At 40.7% G+C, this 24,368-nt stretch overlaps 2 protein-coding genes and 1 long non-coding RNA gene across 7 annotated transcripts in view; 1 reads left to right on the top strand and 2 right to left on the bottom strand.

The window, feature by feature from the left end:
• Nucleotides 1-283: 283 nt before the first annotated feature.
• Nucleotides 284-3,836, bottom strand: dmbx2 (diencephalon/mesencephalon homeobox 2). 3 transcript variants are annotated; one of them, XM_071486279.1, is made up of 4 exons: nucleotides 3,672-3,836; nucleotides 2,887-3,059; nucleotides 1,880-2,055; nucleotides 284-1,343 (listed from the first exon to the last, which is right to left on the bottom strand). In XM_071486279.1, the coding sequence occupies exons 2-4, from the start codon at nucleotides 3,050-3,052 to the stop codon at nucleotides 831-833; spliced, it is 855 nt and encodes a 284-aa protein (XP_071342380.1). In that variant the 5' UTR covers nucleotides 3,053-3,059; nucleotides 3,672-3,836; the 3' UTR covers nucleotides 284-830. The 3 variants fall into 3 exon arrangements, with proteins under 3 accessions (XP_071342380.1, XP_071342381.1, XP_071342379.1); XM_071486280.1 differs by having other exon boundaries at nucleotides 3,698-3,797; XM_071486278.1 differs by lacking the exon at nucleotides 3,672-3,836 and having other exon boundaries at nucleotides 2,887-3,127.
• Nucleotides 1,204-6,990, top strand: LOC139626096 (uncharacterized). The gene is made up of 3 exons (XR_011692106.1): nucleotides 1,204-1,375; nucleotides 2,850-3,096; nucleotides 4,927-6,990. It is a non-coding gene; the product is annotated as an uncharacterized lncRNA (long non-coding RNA).
• A 5,840-nt stretch (nucleotides 6,991-12,830) lies between these two features.
• Nucleotides 12,831-24,368, bottom strand: part of rexo1 (REX1, RNA exonuclease 1 homolog) — a 14,119-nt gene continuing 2,581 nt past the window's right edge. For 2 of the 3 annotated variants that reach the window (XM_071486253.1, XM_071486252.1), the window contains exons 2-16: nucleotides 22,197-24,067; nucleotides 21,987-22,088; nucleotides 20,257-20,467; nucleotides 19,989-20,137; nucleotides 19,268-19,405; nucleotides 18,913-19,036; nucleotides 18,448-18,573; nucleotides 17,403-17,543; nucleotides 17,152-17,265; nucleotides 16,955-17,028; nucleotides 16,449-16,559; nucleotides 16,015-16,130; nucleotides 15,750-15,888; nucleotides 14,646-14,766; nucleotides 12,831-14,024 (exon numbers count right to left, since the gene is read on the bottom strand). In XM_071486253.1, the coding sequence (XP_071342354.1) occupies nucleotides 13,936-14,024; nucleotides 14,646-14,766; nucleotides 15,750-15,888; nucleotides 16,015-16,130; nucleotides 16,449-16,559; nucleotides 16,955-17,028; nucleotides 17,152-17,265; nucleotides 17,403-17,543; nucleotides 18,448-18,573; nucleotides 18,913-19,036; nucleotides 19,268-19,405; nucleotides 19,989-20,137; nucleotides 20,257-20,467; nucleotides 21,987-22,088; nucleotides 22,197-23,819 (3,378 nt within the window). In that variant the 5' untranslated portion in view covers nucleotides 23,820-24,067 and the 3' untranslated portion in view covers nucleotides 12,831-13,935. Of the gene's footprint in view, nucleotides 14,025-14,645; nucleotides 14,767-15,749; nucleotides 15,889-15,977; nucleotides 16,131-16,448; nucleotides 16,560-16,954; nucleotides 17,029-17,151; nucleotides 17,266-17,402; nucleotides 17,544-18,447; nucleotides 18,574-18,912; nucleotides 19,037-19,267; nucleotides 19,406-19,988; nucleotides 20,138-20,256; nucleotides 20,468-21,986; nucleotides 22,089-22,196; nucleotides 24,068-24,368 lie in introns of all 3 variants that reach the window. The other variant, XR_011692099.1, reaches the window with a different exon arrangement.

Below are 24,368 nucleotides of genomic sequence, written 5' to 3'. Positions count from 1 at the left end.
ACTCATTTGTTATTTAAACCAGATTTATCCAACATTTAATGAAGTTTTGCTCATAATTTCAACAGTTTGAAGATTTCACCCATAGCACAGTGAAAATGTCAGTGAAATTCTTTGACAATTAAACAGCAGGCCAGTGACAGCAAATTTACTGGCAATAACTTTTAGAATTGCTCCAATTGATAAGCAAAAATGCCACACAAAAAATAAATAAATAAATAAAATACTGGTTTTGTCAAGAGACCAGTAAGAAACCAAGACCAAGAGAAAAAGAAACAACAGAGAATTCAACAACGTATAACTTTATTTCACATATCTATGTTGCAGTGCTTTGTTACAATAAGGAGCTTTTCTCAAACATTTTGACCATCATTATAAGCATGTAGCTACTTGGCATTGTAGTAATGTTGTAATGTTGACACTCTGCTACTTGTGGAACCAAAACATTATGGTATAAACAACAGTCTAGCCTCCTTCAACTGATCAAACTGGTCAAACTAAAACTATCCTGTAGATGTTATTTAAAGCAGCCCCAAATTAGACTTTGTCTACTAAAAAAAAAACCTCTGACAGTATGTGACTGTACAGCTTTACATCCCTTTAAACCAGAGTTTCACTGCGCAGCTCGCGCCTATAGTCTAAAGTTTAGACAGACAGGCATTCATAAAACTTTCAAAATAAAAATTTCAAGAGAAAAAGTCTATAGTCAGGTTTACAGGAGCAAGGCAGTAGGCGTGTCTCTACATTGTTGTCCTTGTCCGGGATTTTTTCAGGCAAACAACAAGAAGGGGAAACTTCTGCCTCTATGTGCCAGGTGTATAAGTCCACATCAGTTACAGCCCCAGGTGAGGGTGAGGCACAGCTTTACTGGAACAAGCAGTCTGGAGGGAGAGGCTACAGTTTTTAGTGACTGATGATGGAGGAACCCCCTGGGTGGAGCTGCGCTGCTGTATGAGGGGCCAGAAAAATGGGGGGAGGGTGAGCTCCGTGGACAGCACTCCTACAACAGGTTGGTGAGGTGGGTGGCTGTAGCGCTCCCCTGTCACGACAGAGAAAAGTGGAGGAGAGTGTAGCGGAAAGGGGCCGTGTGAGACACCAGAGTCTGACGGAGTGAGGGGATGGCAAACATCCCTACTTTTATCAACATGAGGAGGAGGAGGAGGAGGAGGAGGAGGAGGGATGTTGTTCCCAGTGCATGATGTGATGATGTCCTGTTTGTCTTCACTTCCGACTTCCTCCTGTCCCACCTTCCTGTGCTGTGGCGTCTCCTCCAGACTGTTGTCTCTGGAGAGCGGGAAGCATTTCTGACCTTTACGAAATTTTGCCCTCCTGTTCTTGAACCACACCTGGGAAGAGAGAGAGAGAGTAAACAGCTTCGGTAAGTTTATTTCTATGAGGCAGTTTCAAAGTTCTTTACAAATATTTATAATAATACAAATATATTAAAATAACATGCTTATATATATATATATATATATATATATATGGTGCCTATTAATTCTTTATCTGGATCCCTTCTTTCCACACAAATAAAATAAACAACAATAAAAACTACATTATAATAACATTATAATAACTACATTTGAAAAGGTAGTCAACACAAACCACCTTCAATGCTAATGTTCAAAATAAAGTCCAACAAAAGAAAATAAAACAACAATAACATCTATGTGAGTTTCTGGTTAGTAAAAGTATGTATAGATTCATATTATCCACTTTCTGCACCCAATAAAAGTGAGATGACTAAGAATTAACATTAGTATCAAAAGGTAAATGCAGTAGGGTTTTATTTGTGCTGAGGGTGCACCATTAATCAGCACTTGCCATTATGCAGCTTTGGTTTCAGGTTTTCAGTCAGGTGCTAGGTGGAGCGCTCTCTTACCTGAATGCGAGCCTCAGGCAGGTTGATGCAAACAGCCAGCCTTTCTCTCATGCCAACATCTGGATACTGTGTCTGTTGGAAGGCTTTCTCCAGAGCCTGCAGCTGGGACACTGTGAACGCTGTGCGACTGCGGCGCTGCTTCTGCTGGTTCCCATAGCGAGCCTCCAGAATCAGCTCTGGTGGGACGGAGAGAGACACACACAAAAAAAAAAAACATAGAGTCAACAGAGTAAATAAGGTAATTCGTTATTCTCATTTACATTTCTCTTTTGTTTTTCCTTGTTGTCGGGGGGGGGGGGGGGGGGGGGGGGGGACCACAGGTGTCATGGAAAGGTGTCATGGAAATAGTTAGAAAGCATTTGTTTTACCCTGTTTTACCAGTGCAAGCCCCAAAATGTCAACATTATTGACATTATTATTATTATTATTGACTAAATTGAGAGGCTAACAAATGGAAAAGCTAAAATAGAAGGAAAATGGAGCAGGAAAACAGAAATGCAAAAGGGGAGGGGGGTTGAAATACCATTATTTATTGATGTATATGTATTAATGGTTTTTTTTTCTTTTTCCTTTGATTGTTTTGTGTTGTCTTTTTTAATATAGTTATTTGAACTATTTGTTTATTAATTAATATTATTTAATATTAATATTTTTTAAATTCATCTTTTTATTGCCTATTAAAATTAACAGTTGATGAAATATTTAGTGATTTAGTCTATTAATGAAAGGAGTGATACATTCATTTGTAAAATTATTATTATTATTAATTTTTTTGTTTTTTTTCCTATTAGATATCAATAAATGAAATGAACAACTACTTCCATGACACTCTTTGGCCTCCACAGAGGATGTCCGCCCTGACTAGACTCATTTTTCACTGATTTTAGACTCAGCTTTTTTATTTATTTATTTATTATTATTCATCCTTCCCTCCTTCATTCAATCCACCCTTCTCTGTCTATTACTCCAGTCACTCTGGGGGTGTGTGCGGGACCCAGGCCACCCACCTGCCAGCCTCTCGGCCACAGAGAGGGTGTGGACTGCGGGGCCTGCTGCGGAGTAAACGTGGTACTGCTCCGCCACCTGGTGGTGCAGGTCGAACAGCATGGAGCCGACACCGTGGAGGGGATAGACACCACCGCCGGACGTCCCGCAGAAATTCAAGGAGTTCATGGTGATCCTGAGGAAACAGAGAGATTCATTCACCGGACTGAAGGGTGCGTTTAAACAGTTATATGATGAGGACATGCTGAGGTATTTAGGCTCCACTTTCAAGCCTTTGGCAAAGTCTCTACATGTTTGTCTAAAACTTTTTAAACAGCTACACTTGTTAATAGTTCATTTCACGGGGACAAGGCAGAAATTACTGAGGGATGAATGAAGGAAGATGTTATTTTTTGTCTTTTTGGCAAAAATGTAAAACAAACACACATATATCACTATAGAAGAAGCAATATTAGGTCTGACCACCCAACGATCTTTATTAGTGTCCCTTGTCCTTTCTTGTCTAATTCATTGCTCACTGCTCAGACTTTTCGTTAGTTCATGATAAGGTCCGTATGACCTTGTAAAGATTATATATAGGGGGGGGGGGGGTTAAAGGCATTAAGTTAAAAAGACGGCAAGATATTTGCTCTCATAAAGGTTTGATTTAAAGTGTTTGAGTCCTCACACCTTGCGTCCAGTTTTTCTTTATCTTAAAAAAAAAAAAAAAAAAAAAACAGCATCCTGACCTCAATCTTAAAACTCAAACCACACAAAAACACAGCAGAAGTGCCCCCTCCCTGTTTACCTGAGCTCCGGGTCCCGAGCAGAGGCCTGAGGTCCAGGGGCCGACCCGGGGAGTGGTGGTCCGGCAGTGCCCGGTCCTGTCTGGGCTTTCTGTCCTCCGCAGCAGCGCTGCTTGTCGCGGCGCGGATCTCATTCTCACCCTCGGCTATTTAAGAAGCATTTACCCAGGCTCCCCTCAGCCATTAGCCAATAGAAAGAAAGGTATTAGCCGGGATTAGGTGGGATGAGGGGAGAGGGGGGGGGGGGGGGGGGGGGGGGGGGCTGCATGGGGCTCAAGTTTTTGAAACTATTGAACTTGAGAGATTTATGCCAAGGATCCCCCTATAAGAGCGTTTCTTCCCCCCCCGTTAAAACAATTAAAACAATGTGGTGGGCTAATCTCCGAGGCCAACAGCCTTTGATTGTCCTCCCCCTTCTCAGCCCTCTCTCTCCCACACCACTGGCTCTGACTGGGGGGGGGGGGGGGGGGGTTTGAGGGTTTGTTTTGCTAACAGCCACCATATTTTTTGCCCTGTCTGCCTGAACTGTCCCCGTGTGGAGTTAATCTGAACCAAAACGTGCTGCTGAGCTAAATGAGAAATCTTCCCAGGAAGAGGGACAACATCAGATCCTGGCTGAGCTGAAGTCCTCCGCCTGTGCTTCTGCAGGCACCAACATTACAGCAGGATTAGGTCGTTTACATGCTCCATTTTATAAACAATACCCCCCCCCCCCCCCTGGTGAGAAGTAGCTTTACCTTTATTTAATCATTTATTTATTTATCTATTTAACAATTATCTGGCTGCTGGAGTCACAAGTTTGCATATTTAATTTTATTCTACACAGGAAATATTTAAGTTCATAGAAACTGATGCATTGTTGTAGAACAGTTCATGATGAAATCACTGTTTACGCAGTAATGGATTAGTAATAATGATCAAATAACATCTTTGAAAGGGATCCTTCTCAACACTTTTGACACATAAATATCTATAATTTATTTGTTTTAAGTAAAATTCACACTGCAGAATTGTAATGAAATCATAGCAGAGGCTGAAATATCCTAACCTTTCATTCATCCATAGTTATTTGGGTAAAGCTCCAAAAGCACCGTTCCCATTGTGCCACTCAACAGCATCTTTCTTTTTATGCCTACACACTTCCAGTTCATCATGCAGGTTTTCTGTTGTACATTTTGTGATCTTAACGCTTTTTTAGACATAGGAAATCTTCCCCCAGAACACCAGAAGACATTATACTTCCTCCTGTTTTCACAGGCTGAACCTGCTTCCTTTGATGATTGGGGGGAGTGCTCCTTTAATTAAATTAAGTGAACACTTCAACCACTGCATTACTGCGAAACCATCCAACTTTACTTCATGTATAGTTCAGTACACCCCCCTGATGCCCTGACTAGCCTTGTCCACACTGATGGGGAAAAATCATATCACTAAAGAGTGATATGAGTGACTGCTCATTAAGAATTTGTTTTTATTTATACAAACCAAAACCACAAATTTGTCTCAGTGGGCTTTACACTCTACAGGATCCCATCCTCTGAAAAAAACTGGATACGAAAAAAACTCCACAATAATCTCCTTCATGAGAAAAAGGGTGAGAAGAGCAACACAGAAGAGATTCCTCCTCCAGGATGGACGAGCTGATGATTAGACCTTTAAAGGCAATAATAGTAACAATAGTAAGACAACAAACAAGGACACTAAAGAAGTAGAGTTGACCTAAGTATGTATGATACTGTAAGTTGTTCTGATATGAAAGCAGGCTGGAATATAAAGGGTAAACTTCAAAAGTTTGTTATCTATAAAACCTGACTAGTTGACAAGAGCTTTAAAAACTCTAGGATACGAATTCCTTTGAAAAAGGTGATTAGTTTCAAGGTGTGTTTACTGGTTGTCTCACTGGTGAACTTAAAATGTGATTGTATTGTATTTACTTAATTTTCTATAGAAAAGGGAAAGTGAAAATAAACAAACCCTACAATGAACACTTATTGTATTTACAAAAACTCAAATGATTCCATGTCGAGTTTCCTGTTCATCTTGTTCTAATGAGCTTCTAGGACTAAAAAAGCCTAAACTACTAAAATCAGCTCACCCTATGAAAATGGAGGAAACTATGGAGGAATATGCCTTTGCAGTGAGTACAGATCAACTTGCTGCATATCCTCTGCTGTCATTAAGCACTGCAGAGCCTCGTCACATCCTCATCCGACAAACATGCAGAGTAAGATGCTACAGGTACATTCCTGCACCAAAATCAGCTGCGCAGAAAGAAACTTTAATTTAAAAAAAAATGTATTTTAATGAATATTCACGTATCGACACGGGAGATGTCTGCGTACTTGGAGGGTGTCGACCAATAACCATGGTTCACTTCTTCCTCTCACACTCACACACAATCGACAGCTCAGACTTCCAAAATATGTGAAAATGTTTGTGCTCTTTTTTTCCCCTGGCCTTTTTCCTCCTCCTTTCGCTGTTCTTGGCTGTCAAGCTATATTAGTGTCCGATAGAAATAAGTCATTTAGAAGAGCCTCTGTCGGCCAGCCCCTCAGCCCCACTAAAAGCTCCAGGATTAGGTCCCAGAGGCCTTTGTCTCCGCATCCCGCAGGATTAGGGGAGATTTACTGTGAGGAGAGAAAAAAAGTAGTTATTTCATGGCACTTTCATGATGAAACCTGGCCAAAGCTGTGTTGGCTGGGGGGATTAGAGGCACACAAAGAGTGTGGTTGTGTGTGACCCTCCCCATCCCAGAGCTGCTACCACTGACTCACCCCCCTCCTGATCATTTACCCTTCTGCGGGCCAGCAGGGCTCGGCCGGGTTCACCACCTACCCATCAAGACGACCTGGGTTCAGCTCCCCACTTCACAGTCATCCAAAACTTGCTGACGGTCTGCTTCAGATTCCCCACAACAACTCCAACATCATATTCCATACGAACTAAAGTTGTTCAGCAGTTTCCTGAGGTAAGAAACAGGCCTTGGCGCAGCAGGTCTAATCACCAGGATATGAGTATGTTGCATTAAAAGACTGAACTACAGTGGTAAATGAGAAGTTAGTGGATTTTAGTCCCTCCTGCAGTGTTTAAAACCGCTTGAAAAGACTCATCCTGCTCTTAGAGGATCCACTTACACATGCATGGATTACAGTGAATAAAAGACAAAGGGCTAAGCCACATCACTGACAACAGTCTCACCGCTGAACAGGTGAAAACCCGCGCAGGTTTAATAACGGTTGTCACATAGCGGAGGGAATTAAACAGACCTCACCGCTCTGCTGAAAGTAAGAAAGTGACAACATTTATAGTCACTGTCCAAACATCCAGTCCTCATCCTGTGTGATGTCAGATCACATGAAGTTATTAAAGTTCAGCTGTTACAAACCATATGCACCACATTTTTGTGTGATGTTGCAAACACACAAAGGGCCAGTGAGGAAAGTCGCCAACTGACTGCATTTGTTTCATTCTTTGAGTATCAGGTTATTGGACCATTTTTTGGAAGCTCTTTGATTCTGCTTTTGGTTCCACTTTCTAATAAGGCATCCTTTATGAAGTCATAAGTAAAAGTTGTATTAATGGCTAATAAATCATTTATAGACAGATTGTAAGGCATCAATAAGAACAACCTTTGAGTTGTGAAAAATCCCTTTGATCGGTTAGACAGTTAAGTCTAATGACTTATTAACATTTCTAACTGCAGATTTTATTATTGAAACCTTTATTAATTACTAATAAACATTTAGAAGTGCAGTTTTGATGTCTTGTTAGAACATGAGAAAAAAAGAATATAGTTATGGATAACCAATATTTTTACTACATTATTACTCAGTTATTAATAAAGCCATCAGTTACAACTTATTCACACTTTTTAAAGTGTGAAAGTTGTATTATAGGTGGTAATGTAAATTATTTTGTTGGAACAATGAGGTTTCTAATGTAATAAAATGATCCAATAATCTGATACTCAAAGAATGAAACTCACTGATCACTGATTAATCTCATTTGAGCCATAAAGTGTCAACAAATGGTGAAAAATGCCCATCACAGATTCATAAAGCCCAAGGTGACATCTTCAAATATCTGCTTTAGTCTACACAACAATCCAAGATCCAAAGCTGCTGTTTGCTGTTTTTGCTTTAAAATGAACTATTTGTTGATAAATTAAACTGAGTTTCAGTATTTTCACTACTATATGGATGACAGGAGTTTCCAATTAATTTTTCATCGTTTGACTATTCGATGAATCAGCTCTAGAGTTGATACACATGTTGTTTCATTTAAAGTGAGTGTTCAGTCGTGGAATATTTAGGAAGATATTAATGGGAACTGGGAGGCTGTTAAGATAAGGGTGGAGGCGGAGTAGATTTTTTTCTTCCAAATTTGTCTCCCTTTTTGTCGTTAAGAAGTTTTTGTTAACGTCCCCTGTTTAACAGATGTTTTAGAAGGCAAAACCCCTTATGTTCAGGCTTTCTTTAATTACTTATCAATAGTGGAAATTTGTATTGACAAGGGCCTGTCAGAAGGGGACCTTTGTAGTTGTCAGTTATCTCAAAGGAAGGCCCCCTCGGACACCAACTGGATCGATCGGCATGCAAAACACAACTGGGAGGCTTTTTGGGGGCCTCGATGTTAGTCCGGGAGCATGTGGGCCAAAGAAGAGAGAGCAGGCGGAGGAGCTAAAGAGTTCCTCATCGGGGGAATCAATAGGGCCGGCTGGCCTTTGACCTGAGGGAGACAGGGAGAGCAGGCGGCAGGTCAGTCGGTCTTCTTAAGCCCCTCTGAGTGCCAGGATCATGCTGTGAGGCCTGACACTGGCTGTGACACACTCAGGGCTTAGAGTGACATTGACCTGAGTGCAAACACAACAAGTTCACACAGAAATCTCAAACATACGCACACGGAGATGGGTTTGGTTCAGGGTGGAATTTAAATGACAATATAACTTTATGACAAACAGAATCATTTTTATATGAACTAACTGATCCATTGGTCTGATTTCATTGATCTAAAACGAAATAACTGTGAGTCTTACAAATGCATCAGACTATGATAATTCCTCTTTTATACGACCTAGAGTCTTATTAGCTTCCAATTAGCTTCTTATGATGTGCCGCGCAGCCCTCAGGGAGCAGCTACACCAGCAGATCAATACGAGAGACTGAGTAAAGATCAGACTCTTAATTGGGCCAAAGTGCTGTAGATTAAAGACACAGAGAGAGGGACAGGCAGCTGTGGGTGCCCCTGGGTGACAGGGGCACCCACAGTGGGTAAGACTGGGGCGCAGGGGTGAACTCAGACCACAGAGAGAAAACAAACCTTGAGCTTCTTAAAGCCCAGTGGAAATACAAACTGTGTAAACAACGTTTTAGTTCCACTTCCGAGCAGGTTTGAGTTTCATTCAAACTGAAGAGGAATGACGTTACACAGGAAAACGCAGGGGAGCCGCTGAAGGCAGCAAAGTGAGAACATTTAATAAACAAATGTGCAGCCACTCACTGGCAGGAACAACAGAGGCAGAGCACCAAGCTTCATGACACTGATAACCTATATCTGTGAACATATTGATGAGATGTTCTCTCTTCTTTTTCTTTTTCTTCTGTGTATTTTCACTGATACATTTTTTGAAGCATTTTTCTTTAAATGCATTTGCAATCATCCTCTGCAGTTTACTCTGACAGCAAAGTGTAAAGTCATTTTAGTTATTTAGGAACGCAACGGATCAGAAACCTTCCTCTAAATATCATCAGAGCTGAAATGACTTGCTGCTTTTCTTCAGCTTATGTGACAAAAAAAAAAAATAGAACCTTTGAGATTTGGATCATTTGTGAGTCAAAGCAAGACAGTTGAAGGCGTCAGTGTTAGTTCTGGGAAACTGTGACATTTTTCACTATTTTCTGACAATTTATAGACACCGTGATCAATCTAACTAGCTGGTAAATAATGAAAATAATGATCAGTTGCAGCCCTAAGTACTGTGAGCAGCAGGCTCAGGATTTAAGCTACAACTAATCATTATTTTCATTAATCAAAACAAATATCGATTAAGTTCTTAATTAATTGTCTGGTCTAAAAAGTGTCAGAAAATAGTGAAAAATCTTCAAGTGTTTTATCTGATCAAAAGTCCAAATGCCAAACATATTCACTTTATAATTACAGACGGAAACAGAACAGAATGACTCAGCAGTGAACGTTTGACATTAATCAATAATCAGAACAGTTCCAGATTCATTTTTTGCTGTAGAACAAGTGATTGATCAGTTGTTTCAGCTCTATTTAGGATGAGGGCAGCAAAGTGTTTACTTGCTGGAGCTCTCACAGAGATAATGCAGCTCTCCGGCTCCCAGCATGGGGTCACTCTCGGAGCCCCGGCCCGCATGCTTCCCCCTCGTGACCCCCACTAGTCAAAGGTGATCACGGGGGACGGAGAAAGAGAGGCACTGATCGAATTTGATAATGAAGACGACCTCTCTAAGCTGCTTTGCTCCACATGTTCAAAATCTCTGCAACACTCAATAAACACTAGGAAGCCCCCCTCCCTGTCACTGGAACATTGTGTAGGTATTGATCCCAGCTAACTGGCTCTTTTAATACCTGGGGTCTGTGGCCCGGCCTGGGGAAACACATACTGACATGTGACGAGAGGAGCTTAATAGGCAAACGCACCGAAGAAAGGATGGGCCTCTCAGTTTAGCATTTCTCTCCCATTTTTTCCAATTTACACATCTGCTGAAGAAAGGAGAATTACAGCCGCTGCACCTGCTGTTAAACAGACATATAACCCGCGAGAGGCCCAGCACTGTACCGAGAGAAAGCTGTCACACTGTCAGAAACTATTTGTGCAGCAGCAGTGGAAGAAGTGTTCAGATCTTACTTTTACTGGAGTAAAAGTAGCAATGAAAGCGTGTAAAAAATACTCCATTACAAGTGAAAGTCATCTTGCTTGAGTAAAAGTAAATAAGTATCAAAAGCAATATGTACTTTAAGTATTTGTTATGCAGACAAACAGTCCCCGAGATCGTTACGCTGCTGCACTACTGTTGTAGTTGGTCACGTTGGAGCCATTTTTACAACTGCATTGTGAAACATTATCTAATCCACTTAATACACAACTATGGAATTTCGAGTTTTTATTTTCAAATCGATCAGAACTTATAAACATGAGCTTCTCTGACTTTAAGTCTTTTGATTTGAAATGATGAATTGAATCAATAGGATGCTGAGAGTTCACTAAATTGTTAAATTAACTTTCAAAAGAAACACGATCAGCAGACTAATATGACACCCAGCATGGACTGTTTGAAAGTTAAACCTTCTGAGACACGTCTTTTTTTATATAGTTTACTAGAAACAGTTCTCTGCCAACGTTTTTAGGCACTTCAGATGTTTTGATTCTTATCCAACATGCAGTATTATCATATAACTGGCCTAAAATGTATTCTGCCATACGACAGTGAGGCCAAACATACAACCAGAGTCATGAAGCGCTATCTTCAGAGACAAGAAGAAGAAGGAGTCCTGCACCAGATGGTCTGGGCCCCACAGCGCCCTGATCTCAACATCATGGAGTCAGTCCCTGATCACTGATGATTCTTCATTCTTGATTCTTTTCTTTGTTTCGTTAATGGTTACTATTGAAGAGGTATAAGTAAGTAAGTATTTGGACAGTGACATTTTTGTTGTTCTTCAGGCTGTGAGCTTCAACACAAAGTGTGTAGAAAAAAACCGACAGTTCATAAAGCCTCCAGCTCATCTGTAAAAGGTGGTGGTGCTTCTGTTATGATTTGAGCATGCACGACTGACTTATTAATGATTTCACTGCTGACAGAAGCAACAGGATGAATGCAGAGGGCAGGTTAGAGAGCATGCTCAGATTCAGCCAAATGCAGCAAACCTCACCGGACGACATTTCATAATGCAGCAGGACAACGATCCTGAACATACAATCAACACAACCAGACAGCTCTTCAGGGTGAGAATACCCTCCACAGGCTGAGTCAATCACCTGATCTCAGACTGAACTGCATCTCACTTGCTGAAGACCAGACTGAAGGCAGAGCTGCTGCAGTACAGACCTGGGAGAGCATCACCAGGGAAACACAAAACATCTCTTCATCTCTTTTCCACAAAATCTTAAATTCAGTGATTTTGTATCATCACGTCCAATTACCTCTGAACCCCTGAACTTTGGGCACTATGTGCTAGAAGGGCTGTCTCACACTATTCTTTTTATATTGATGGAAACCTACTGTCCCTGCAGGCACCCAGCTGGCCCACCCACATCGTTAGATGTCGATATTTGGTTGAATGTAGGTTGTGACAGGACGTGACCAAAGTTCAATGTCAGGATGTCTAATACTGTCGTCAATATACTGATATCAGCTGTGCCTGATATTTGGCTTTAAGTTGTGTTGAATTGCCATCTTGACATATAAAATACCCACATTTTAGTCACGAGCAAAACCCAACATCTGCTAAACGTCACATCAATTCTCGAAACGTTTGAACTTCAACGATTTTCATATTCAACCAAAATTTTACTTCCATCCGATGCTAGAGTTGTTAAAGTCAAACATCCTCCTGACATTACATTGACGTCCAGTGCCTGCTGGGGACGTACCTGTACAAACACATACGGTCTGGACTGTAAAAGTCACTGGGAATGGCCTCACATATCTGCGTACCAACTCTGGTATCTCCTGGAGCAGCTATAGGTTTTTCTTCAAACTGAGAAAATGTAGAAGCAAATCAAATCTGTCTGAAATGATTGTTAGTCTGACTGTACAGCTGTTGATTCAAACTGATAGTTTACTGAAGTTGTTTTCTTAAGTTCAATGAACCTATCTCAGTTGATTTTACAGTGTGTACATGCTGTTGGGTAGGTTAATCAGTAAAAATGTGTAATATTTCATACACTGATCATATGTTCTATATTTAACATCTTAGTGAGCAAAATAACCAGGAACTAAAGATGTCAGATAAACGCAGTAGAGTAAAAAGTACAATATTTGCCTCTGAAATGTAGAAGTATAAAGTAACATAAAATGAAAGCATTCAAAGTTCAAAGACCTCAAACATATTACTTGATTAAATGTAATCGGTTACATTTCACCACTGTTGTGCACAGAGAGACTGTTGAGATGTAAAGACAGAGCAACATCATCTTTTAACTAATACATTTTAATAGAAAAGGGATAATCAACCAAAAATACAAAAAGGAAAATGCATATTTACAGCACTCAGTATTTTTTCAGTCATTTTGAACATAACAGTGTGGTTTAGCTGATAAACACTAGATGAGAATTGTTTGTAATTGATAACCCAGGCCTAATTCAACAATACTAAACCTATTTTTGTCTTTATGGAGGAATAACATGTCATACCTGCTATCACCATGATTTCTGTAGTTTTTATTTCATGCAGTGCACGACACAGAGACAGTGGTGGATATAGTCTGTATTTTGTCTGAACTATAAAAGACAGTGATATCTTCCATCAACTTTACCAGATAGGTAGCAGCAGATACTTTACACGTCTGCTGAGGTTCTTTTTAAACGATCAAGTATTATAGGATTAGTCAGGTTTGAGAGCCAACCAACAAAATTAACTTGATAAGAACCGCAGTATAAACAGAGCATCAGTGACAAGAAACGAGGTGCAATATGAAAAGTGCATTTACATAGCAATGCTCAACAGACTAAGACAATCAATGCACTTAAGTGTAACTAAGAACAAGTAATGTGTTATTCATTAGAAGTGAATGCATTGTAACACAGATGAGGTACTCAGACTTGGGCCCTATACAACAAGAGCATTTCTATAGTGCAATTTAGGCTGAGGATACAGCCTGGCATGAATATCATATTTACCATCATCGCTCAGCGGACAATGCCCCGGCATTTTAAGTAGTTTGTCTATTTATTCATAAATGTTTGAGGCCTTAAAAGACACTGCTCAAATAACAGAAATACTTTTAAACTAACATTATTTAGAACTGAAATACAAGCAAATGAAAACACTGTTAATTGGCTCCTATTGCTTTGAAAGGGTTTTCTGTCCTCTTCTTAGATACAGGAGGTAATAACAGTAAGCTCTTCTCAGGCTTTTCTGCTGAAAACATCCCACTGTGTTGAACCATCCCTCCCCCCAAGGACTCTGACCTAAACTCTCTGAGAGCAGGTGCAGGCCGCCTGAACTTCTGCCTCCCTGAAACCAACATGAACACAAGAAGTCGTGCTAAGCAAAGTGGAGTGCAGGGGTCGGGGGTCATCTTTTGACCTTTGCATCCTCCTTGATCTTCCAAATCATTAGCTCCATGCAGGCAGACGCATCTTCACTTGAGTCGTGGCCCTCCACTGGAAACACACGAAGAAATGACCATAGAAATGATTCTTTCTTAGCTGAATATTGTGTTACCAAACCAAAGTTGCAGCAGCATCACAATTTCAATTTGATTAATGGGGATAAATGGTAACCGTCTAGTAACGGAGCACAATATGAACACATTATAAAGAGATTGTTGTGTAGATATTGTTAAGGGTGTCCTTAGATAGGCCTTCATATCATTTAGGGTTAGTGTTAGGGTTGGGTTTGCCCTGTTCCAACAGATAATCGCACAAGGCGACGGTCCTTTCAACTTTATTGTTGCAGAAGATGCAACATCCTGCTTATCCAGGAACACATAAAAAGCTCTAAGGCAAGACACTGAACCCCAAATAGTTTCTGATGATCAGAGGAGCTGAAATATCTCTAGTCAAGACAGCATCCATCAGTTTAGCACCTGAATGCAAAAAACCCTGTAAGTATTAATAAGATAATATTATGTCATAATATACAATAGATGTCTACAGCGCTTTAATTTTTGGACAAGCTATTATTTCAACACACAAATTAATGGATAACAATACACAGTTCTTATTATAGTGCTTGCAAAAAGCAACAACACAGCTGCTGATAGTTCTCTGTGGTTTTCTTACCGTTGTCCTGGATGATGCGTTTGAGGTGGTCAGCCATCAGGTTCTTCAAGGCACGTTTATAGGGCAAGCCAAGGCGGTGAGGGAACACAATGGCTGTGTCTACGACTGAACTGTGGATTAGCTAGAAATGAGAGAAAGAAAGAGAAAGGCACAGAGAGTGAATAACGTCTTTTTGTTTTGTTTTATTTCAGCCCACGCTCCACAGTAAAACTCAGTGCCTCAGACTAGAGACCAACAAACTGATTCTCCCAAGAATCAGCTAAGCAAACCTCCATATTATAACTGAGTGACACAGTTTCACACAGAGTTCAGGCAGTTTCTTCACACTGCTCTGGTTAACCTTGTAAAATATCTATTTAATCTACAAGATAAATACTCTAATACATGTTAAGACCTCCTTTTATGTACTTAGTTTCAGTTTTCAGTCACTGAAAATAAAACCAAAGAATCCCACACACTGTGCATTCACTAGCAAGCAGCACCTCGCAGTATATATACAACTTAAACTCCTTAAATACAAGAAACAAACACAATACTAAGCTCTTACAAGTGTAAACATATGCAATAAATATGCCAATATTATAGAAAACCAGTTCACAGTATACAATCAGACCCCCAGGGACATTATATTGGAAACCTTTTTTTAATCTGTCTCATATCGTGTAAAAAAAAAAAAAAGGAAAAAAGTGCAAAATCATTGTCAGTAAACTCCACACAGCACTATCATGTTTACCAGTGAGGTAGGCTTGTGATATTTGTTGCTATGATATTGTATTTTGAATAATAATGTTATTTGGGCTCACTGTATATGTTAATACATTAATATGTTAAACCCTCCTCTGTCTCACAGCTACACTGATATTTTATCATTAAAAAAAAACTTTGTCTACTTTAAGTTTTAGGATGAAATATGTTTATACTTAAACAATTTAAAAAAATGTATGATTTATTTAGTGAAGGAAAAGTCTTAACTTAAACTGCTTGTAAAGGTGATGATTTTCTGGTGATCAGTGAGACATTTTACAGGCAGTAACAAGTATCACTTGCAAATCAATCCAAATTGTTACATAGAGACTCTTGAAGGTTAAGGAAGAGCCACTGTACCTTCAGAGCAAGGAGGTCGCTCTCCAGACTGTGTCCTATGAGAATGGATTCAGCACTGAACATACTGAGCAGCACGGCCTGAACGTCTCTCAGGGTGATTGTGGCGCTCTCCAAGTCCTCCTCCGTCACACCTGAAAACCTGTGAATCAGATATTAGACACATACTGTCACTGTTACAAAGACCACGACTACTCACCTACAATAATTGAAGACAGGGCAACAACTTACAGTTATTTTCAATACCAGCTGCACAGCACTAACTCACCGTGTGTTGTAGTCGACCACTTGTTTCTCAGGTTTGACAAACGTGTCATAGATAACTTTCATCTCTGAGTCAATGACCGTCACCCTCGTCAGTTCCAGACCCTGTTTTGTGTAACACTGTTTCCAGGAAAGGAAAAAAAAAAAAGAAAAAATACAAAACAGAATGAAAACAGCACTGGACCTGTGAACTCAGGACAAAGAGCAACATACATCTGTGTATTGAAAATGAAAAGTCATTTCTCAGGACTTAATTTCGCCAGCTGCAATTAATATGTGCAGCAATAAAAGAATGAGCTCTTAGTGACTCTCGTTGCCTGATAATAATAAAACAGGCCTGCAATAAATTAACTCAAGAACAAGGGTTCAAGGCCAATTGTGTGTTTACATTTGAGTTTTTCAGAGGGTAAACATTTTGGAGACTCCTGTCTCACTCACCATTTCACAGTCCAAAGCAAACACCCCACCATTACCACCTGGTGGAAGAGGTTTACTGAACGTTGATACGTAACCGTCTAATGACTCTTTACGCCCATCCTGAACATGTTGCTGTGGGAATAAGAAATGTTTGAACTCACAGGATGATCATCAAAAGCAAAAAAAACCTGTGACATTATAATGAAATAAGTATTTATTCTGGAAGTGTTTTATTTACTTTTTCAACTGGAACAGACTGAAATAAAGGAAACAGACTGACCCCTAGTGGTTAAATGGCTAGTTGTCAAGTACTATAGGCTTCACAAAAGACTTAATTCTTAATTCTGATATTGACATACATGCCATAAAGATATCACAGAAAGAGAAAAAATAAAAGAAATTCCTAAGCTGAGACACAGTTCAAGGTTTTATAAAGTCTGACCAACCCAAAGTGTCATACAACTCAAAGACAAGAATGCTTTTGGCAGCGTGTTGTAATTTTATTCTGAGCTATGTTCTGATGATACCTTTGCAACTTGGCAACCTGGAGCGCCAACAGCAGCAGCACAGCAGCTGTAGTTGGTCTCCCAGCCTCCAGCGACTGAGGGAGAGGGAGAGAGAACAGAAAAAAGCAAGTCAGAAACAGACAAAAGTTGAGGAAAGCAATCAATAATATAATATTGATGATCGACCATTTACAGTAAATAACTGTGAACAAATTTACCTTTATGTCTGCGTAAACGTCCCCAGTGAAAACTACATTCCTCTTTCCGTACACAGTTACCATTGACATTGATCTTATATTCGGCTCCACATCGACAGCATATCTTGGTGAAGGCTGGAAAAACATGACAGAGCCTGTCAGCTGAAAGTCAAATAACTTCTGGACCATATATTGTATATCCATGTTATTATAATTTAGAAATGAGTAACTGTGAATGGCGAGTGAGCTGTGCGGGGTGCTGTGATACTTACGGTCTGCAATGGCCTTTTTCTCTGGGATGTTGTATATGACTGCCTTGCCAGCAGCTTCTGGGTTTGTCCTTGGGTATCCGTGCTCCTGGAGCTGCTCCTCTGTCATCAAGTATGCCTTCAGCTTCCTGTACAATGTGGCTCCTACAGACAAATAGAGAAACAAGTAAGACAAATGTTGTCTTTATACAACAATGTCATAAAACCTGCACTGAAATCTGACAGAATCTGAGAGAAACACTACATGATAACAACAGTGGGGGTGGCAGAATTTTACTGTTTTGACTACTGAATAAGTTGATGATAAATACATTTTCATATCTAGTGACATCTCTATCTTAGCTAGCTATCTGAGACTCATGCTAAGGCCAAACTGCACAAACGTTTCAGGCCTAAAGTTTGATAAAGTTTGTGCTTCCTTGGGACATCTGACCCAGCTGAGCAGGTGTTTCCAGCAGCTGTACTAACATTAGCTACATAGCTACAGTGAACAATGCAAAGGTCACTGCCATCATAAAGATGATGTTGGTGTTGTCTTTGGCTGCTCCCATGAAGGTCGCCACGTAAAAACAGTAAAACCTCAGTCCGTTGTGACCTGTAACCTGTTTCACCTTTATTCAATGATGTTGCAGGTAATTGACTGTTGAAGGTCAGGAATGATCCTTTGACAACAACAAGAAGAATTGTTTTATTATGGAAAAAGACCATTGTATTTTTTAAATTGTTAATTATCAGACAGTGGATTGTTAAAGTGATCAATTAAGTAAATTGCTTAAAATTGCTTTAAGATTTAACAAGTGCATGTTTTTTTCGCTCGATGCTTGATATTAATTAAAAGTGTTTCCTGTTAATTAGACAGATGAACAGTGCTTTCATCAATACTAAAGTCTGATAAACATGGCTTCTTTGACATCATGTCACGGGGCAGGTAGTTTGCAGTAAACAGGACCTGGAAACACTGAGAACATGATCCTTCATGTCATCATGACTGAGATCCTCTGTGGTTAGCTCAGTCCAGAATAAGGATAAAATCATATTTGTCCCTCACCAATGAGTTTCTCCTCCTGCTGTTTACCCATCCTGTTGACAGTGAAGCTGGTTGTAGCAGCCAGCCGACCCCCCAGAACTTCCTCATGGGACTGGGCCCTCTTGTTAGCAGCTAACCCCGGTTCCTCTGTAAACACACACACACACACACACACACACACACACACACACACACACACACACACACATACACACACACACACACACACACGGAGGTTACCACTGCCAGATGAAACCACTGCATCTCTTTTCAAATACTTGAAACTTCTTTCCATGCTCACATACGCACATATGAGGACATAAACTGATATATTAATGTGCAGTGGATCATAATTATCACAATATACCGTATGTTGATGCAATCCTTAATTTCATGTATAGCTGTTTGTTCATGTATGTAAACAAAATGTGTAAATATTGACAGTAAGTATGTATGCTGTACTGCACAGGGACTACGATGACATACTGGTGACAGGTGAAGGACAGGAACTGCTCTTGCTGCGCAGCTTCTTCAGGGTGTTGACAGCCACGTTGAGGTAAATGTTCTTACTGCTACTGCGCTCATACACCAGCTTCTCCTCGTCAAGGCCCTGAAACGACAATTACACAGACACTGTCTGAACTTCAGCTTGCTCTACTGAAAAACAATTGAGGAACAAAAGGGGGGGTTTATTTAAAGCCTGAATTTCCAAACTATACAGTTATAAGCTATTAGATGTGTTAAGATAGAGGAAATTATTAATAAAAACAACACATCACTGTTAAAAGGAGCCAGATCACAGTTTAGGGTGCAGTTGCTGCAAAGTGGGTGTTATTCGTACCATCTGGAAGGCAGCGTCCTCTGATGGGCAGAATTTGACACATTCATCTATGAAAGTGTTGAGATAGCGCTGGCGGATGTTGGTGGGAACTTTGGCCCCAAACTCAGTGGGGATGATGGGGCGCTTCATTGAAGTGCTCTGAAAAAGTCAATACACAGAAAGAACATTGACAGCAAATCACACTTCACAGATTAAACAAACATGTCTCTCCAGAGAGATGGTCCACCTCTGCCAGTTAATGCTCAACACTATGCAGGGAGGTGCAGAGAATAAAAAAACATCCACAAACATCCAGAAAAAATAATGTGCACAGCCTCTTACACATAAAATTCAAAGACATTTCATGGACTTTCCAGGCCAAATTCACTCAAATTCAAGAACCCAACACTGCGTAGTTTGAGAAGCGGATCAAGGTCAATTACTGTTCCAACAGTAATAATTTAATGAGAACCAGCAGGGTATATGGACGCTCACAAACAACAACTAAAAAGAGAGGCTTGAATGTTGTGAACACTTCTTCATTGTGCTGTGTTACAGTGATGAGAGGCGGTCTCTTGCACACAAGTAAAAAACTTTCAAGGCCTTGATTTTCTTTTCTCAAACTTACTTTGAACTTTCAAGGATATCAAGGAGCCCTGGGAACCGTGAAGAGACACAAGATGGCCGTGAGAAAACGGCACTGACTACCTAACAATAATAGGTTGCAGAAAACCTGCGATACCTTCATGGTGGGTGTGTGTGCCATCCTCCTCCCCATTACAGTGGACGAGGTCTTGGACAAAATACCAGCGGTGGTTTGAGCCTTGACAGTCTGATGAGTCTGGCTGGGGGATAACACTCGGCTGACGGCTGGTTTAGCATCGGCAGAACCTAGTCAGACAAGCGCACAAACATAGATGTGACTTCTGAATTTGAAAGTCAAAATAGTTAGCAACAACAAACAAACAATGCAGAATCCCGCTACAATACAGTGGTGGAGGCACTCATACTTGTTTTGGAGGATGTTATCTGTGGGTGGGGACGGTGTGCTATCCTCTTCCTGTCTCTCGAGAAGCTGGGGCTGGAGCTCTGTGAGGCAGCTTTGACTGAGGCAGAGAGCTGGGCAGCTTGCTGCTGTGCCATCTGCATACGCTGGTAGCAGACCTCCTGGGCTGTGGGTCTCTTATACGGCCGCACCACAGCCTTAGAAGTTGCTTCAGTCTGAAATACAGGAACGAGTTTTACTAAAAAGTGACCACTGTGCTCTTAATATGGAGAATATGATAATTAAATGGAAGGAATAGGTGAAGTCATTATTCATAAAAATGAAGGCAATAACTGTGAGAAGGTTTTAATGGGAACAGCCAAAATTTGTGTGTCAAGTACCTTTTTGTCCATATTGTAATTATACATAGAGTATAAGTTAACTCCCATAGGCATCTTTGGCTGAAAGCCTGGTGATGCAAATCAGAACAAGTGTATATATTCCCTCTATGACAATGCAAATATCAATGATATCAAATAACAATGCAAACAGTTTATACAGCACTGTGTAAGTACTGTTCAAAGGTTTTAGATACTATAGATGTTGAGATTCTTATTCATCACACAATCCATCAGTGAAGCACTTGATCAGTCCCAAATACATTCTGGAGCCCGAACACACAGCCAGAGTCATAAAGAAGTAACTTTAGAGAAAGCAGAACAGTTCTTCAATAGATGGTCTGGCTCCCACAGAGCCCTGACCTCAACATTATGGACTCAGTCTGGGTTCATATGAAGAGACAGAAGACACAGTGACCGCCTGAGTCCGCAGAAGAACTGTGGCAAATTCTCCAAGATGCTCAGAACAACCTTCCTGCCAAGTACCTCGAAAAACGGTGTGTAGGTGTACAGAGGAGAACTAGTGCTGTTTTAAAGGCAGAGAGTGGTCACACAAATACTGATTTGATTTAGGTTTTTTCTGTTTATTGCACTTTTTATGAAGTGAACTGATAAATAAAAAAAACTATTCTTTGAGCAAGACTGTATATTATCACATCTGTGTTTCAGAACTAGCTATGTGTTTGTTTTTTAGTTTATTTGGTTGGTGTAAAACAATTGTACGACAGAAATAGGAGTAAAACATGTCTATAATCTAAATTATAGTCACTTGAGAAACTGTTGTGTTGTGGTTTAGCTGTGGACAAAAAATCCTACAGACTGGGCCTTTAATAAAGCACCCGGAGAAAGTAATGGCACACTGATCAGACTACTAATACCTCAGTTGACTGATGAGCTCACTACCTCATTGGAAAAGATAGCAGATAGCTGATTGTTTACCGTCACATCAGAGCAACTGGGAAACCCCACTGCCACCACAGCTCAGCCACAATATTTTCACATCATGCTTCCTTGTTTGTTGTAATAGGGTTAGGTCTATATATAAGCCCCATTTAAACACTAGGACCTGTTTACAGTAGGGTTGAGTAAATTAAAATACTTTTTCTCACCCAAAGGTCTGTGTGCAACTGCAGGCAGATTCTGTATATTTCTTAAAGTGGTAAAGTTGGATTTACATGATAATAGAATTTGTTTTGCCAAATACTGTTTTGTAAGAAAACATGGTTGGTATAAAAGGATGTTCTGAATTGCTGCATCCTGTGATCAAGTTTTATAACACAGGTAGAGATAATATGTGTTAATCCCTGCCTTGTGACACCACTGTGTGATAGAAAAAGACATAAGGTGGCAAACTTACATTTCCTTTGGCAACAAAATGGGAGACTCTCTTCTTTTGACCAGGGAAGAGAGTAGTTAAAGTGCTCTCTGTGCTTCTGTCCTCCTCTGAATCCCTAGAGGGCTGAGAAACAACCGCAGAGCATGTTTATACAAATTCCACTACCTGGCGTGAGAAACGTGAAGAAGACAACTACAGAGCAGCAGTTCAGAAAGAAAGAAACATCAATACCTGTTTGGTTTGTCTTCCCTTGTCTTCCCTCTTCACATCCTTGGATTCATTGAAGATCCGCAAACACTCCTCCATGGGATCTGAGTCAAAGTCCAGGTCATCCTGGAAACTGGAGAAGTCGATCCCAACGTCATCAACTTCATCCTTAATTGCACTGCTGCCCTCCACACCGCAGTCACCCTCATCGTCCGAGGAAGACGGAGTCAGCTCTGATGCTTTCCTCTTGCTCAGACGTCCCCTCTTCACAGCATCAGCTGATTTTCTCACCAGAACTTCCTCTGCTTCTTCATCATCGTCTTCCACCTCCATCGGTTCCACCTCGTCTGCACTCTCATCTCCAAACAGATCAGCGTGGCTCAGACTCAGACTTTGCCGTCTGTCCTTAAGTCTTTTCCCATTTGATGAGCTGATGTCTTGCTTCACCTTATTGCTGTTTGCAGAACTCCCTTTACTATGACTGCTACTGCTCCCACTACGAGAGCTGCTTTTGATCATTTTCTTCACATCCTTTTCTCCTTTACAGCTATCAAGTTTACCATTTTTATATTGGTGGTCCTTATACTTGTTGTATTCCTTTTCCTTGTCTAATTTTTTGGGTTTCTTGCTTGCACCATTTTCTGTATCTTTATCTCGCTTGCTTGAGTCTGTTTTAACTTTTTCCACAGCTTTGATCTTACCATCACTTCTCTTTTCATCTCTGCCCTCCCGCTGAACTTTATCACTTGACTTATTCTTTATTGAGTTTTTTCTATCGTCTCTCTTCCCAAGACTCTTATTCTCCTTTTTTGCAGAGTCCTGGTTTGAGTTCTTTGTTGAACCTTTGTCCTTACTACTGCTGCTGCTACTCTTACTACTAGATGTTTTATTTATGTCTTTTTCAAGTTTATGCATTTTCTCAGACTTGCCACTCTTTTCATGACTAGTTCGACTGGCCACCTTCTTTTTCTCTAGATTGTCCTTTCGTGTGATATCTTCCTGGACGTCTGAGTCCTGTGTCAAGTCCTCTTTATTCCTCTGTGTCAGTGCATTTACTACACTTTCAGTTCTCTCTTTCCTCTCCTTCCCATAAGTAACAGCTGCTGATCCAGTGTTGCCTTTTCTCTGCTGGAGATTGCTAAGAGAGGTGGGTCGATACTCTGTCCCAGAGCTCTCCCCGTCAGAGTCAGAGAAAGTGTACTTTTTTGTATCTACACTCTGCTCTCGTGGCTTTTTCGCAGTCACAACGTACTCGTCATCCGACACATCTGACATAGGTAGTTTTTGTGTCTTGCTCCTGTCTGTCTTAACAGCTTGTGCACCCTCGTCCCTCTTGCTTTTTACTGCAATTCCTGCTGAGTAGTTGGAGAGTGGATCATACTCCATGTCTGTAGATGGTTTTGAATTGTCCACAGTGTATTTACACTTAGAGGAGGATCCACTGTTTTGATACTTCGGGCTGGGAGGGGGAGAGGGGAGTTGGTGAGCATGTGTCCGGGTAGGAGGCTTTTTCAATGAAGTAGGAACATACTCCATGGAGTTACTCTTGTTCCCCTGGTTGTCTGAATCCAAGGTGTACTTGCTGCAGCCAGGGGTAGGATTATAACCTCCTGATGTTATCTGATAACTCCCAGGATCATAGGCCATGTGTGAAGCTGCTGTTTTACTTTTAACAGCACCAGATGAAGACAAGCTGGTTCTCTCACTGGGCTCATATGGCTCGTCCCCAAAGCGAGAGAGCTTCCTCTTCTCCCTCTCCACCTCACTGCGGACCTCCTCAATGGCCCTGTTGACCAGCTCCAGAGCACCAGTGAGGTCTCCCGAGGCAGTCGGCTTTCCATTCTGCTGCTCCTGTGGCCTCACTACTTCTGGGTTGAAGGGATCATAACCTTGTTCTGCAGGGATACAAGACAAGGGGTTTTATTATAATGGAACTAAAATGCGACTTAAGATTACAGGTTTCAATTAGAAACTGATCCAATCAGCCCCAATGCTGAGCTCATTAAGGTGATACGGTACAGAGTATGACGTAATTGATGCACACGAAATAATTTTATTTGTCCATTATTAGTCCAACCTGTTGTGGACTGCAGAGTTTGGAAAAAAAGAGAAATGGCATCATATATTGATGCAATGTTGGCAGATACCCTGAGTTTAGATACTGGAATTGTTAACCCTATCTTTAAGTACAATATC

Source organism: Trachinotus anak, unplaced genomic scaffold (assembly GCF_046630095.1).
Source record: "Trachinotus anak isolate AG129_WGS33_773 ecotype Australia unplaced genomic scaffold, CSIRO_AGI_Tana_v1 ptg000010l, whole genome shotgun sequence".
Lineage (NCBI taxonomy): Eukaryota > Metazoa > Chordata > Actinopteri > Carangiformes > Carangidae > Trachinotus > Trachinotus anak.
The sequence above is the reverse complement of the archived record's forward strand: the minus strand, read 5'-3'. Positions and strand labels throughout refer to the sequence as shown.

What these genes read in the sequence shown, in the direction of transcription:
- dmbx2 (XM_071486278.1), bottom strand. Translation starts at nt 3,127, where the DNA reads ATGTCCTCATCATATAACTGTTTAAACGCACCCTTCAGTCCGGTGAAT. An exon ending in TGTGGCCGAGAGGCTGGCAG is followed by an intron (nt 2,056 to 2,886) that starts GTGGGTGGCCTG and finishes CCGTCCCACCAG; the next exon opens with AGCTGATTCTGGAGGCTCGC. An exon ending in TGCCTGAGGCTCGCATTCAG is followed by an intron (nt 1,344 to 1,879) that starts GTAAGAGAGCGC and finishes CTCTCTTCCCAG; the next exon opens with GTGTGGTTCAAGAACAGGAG.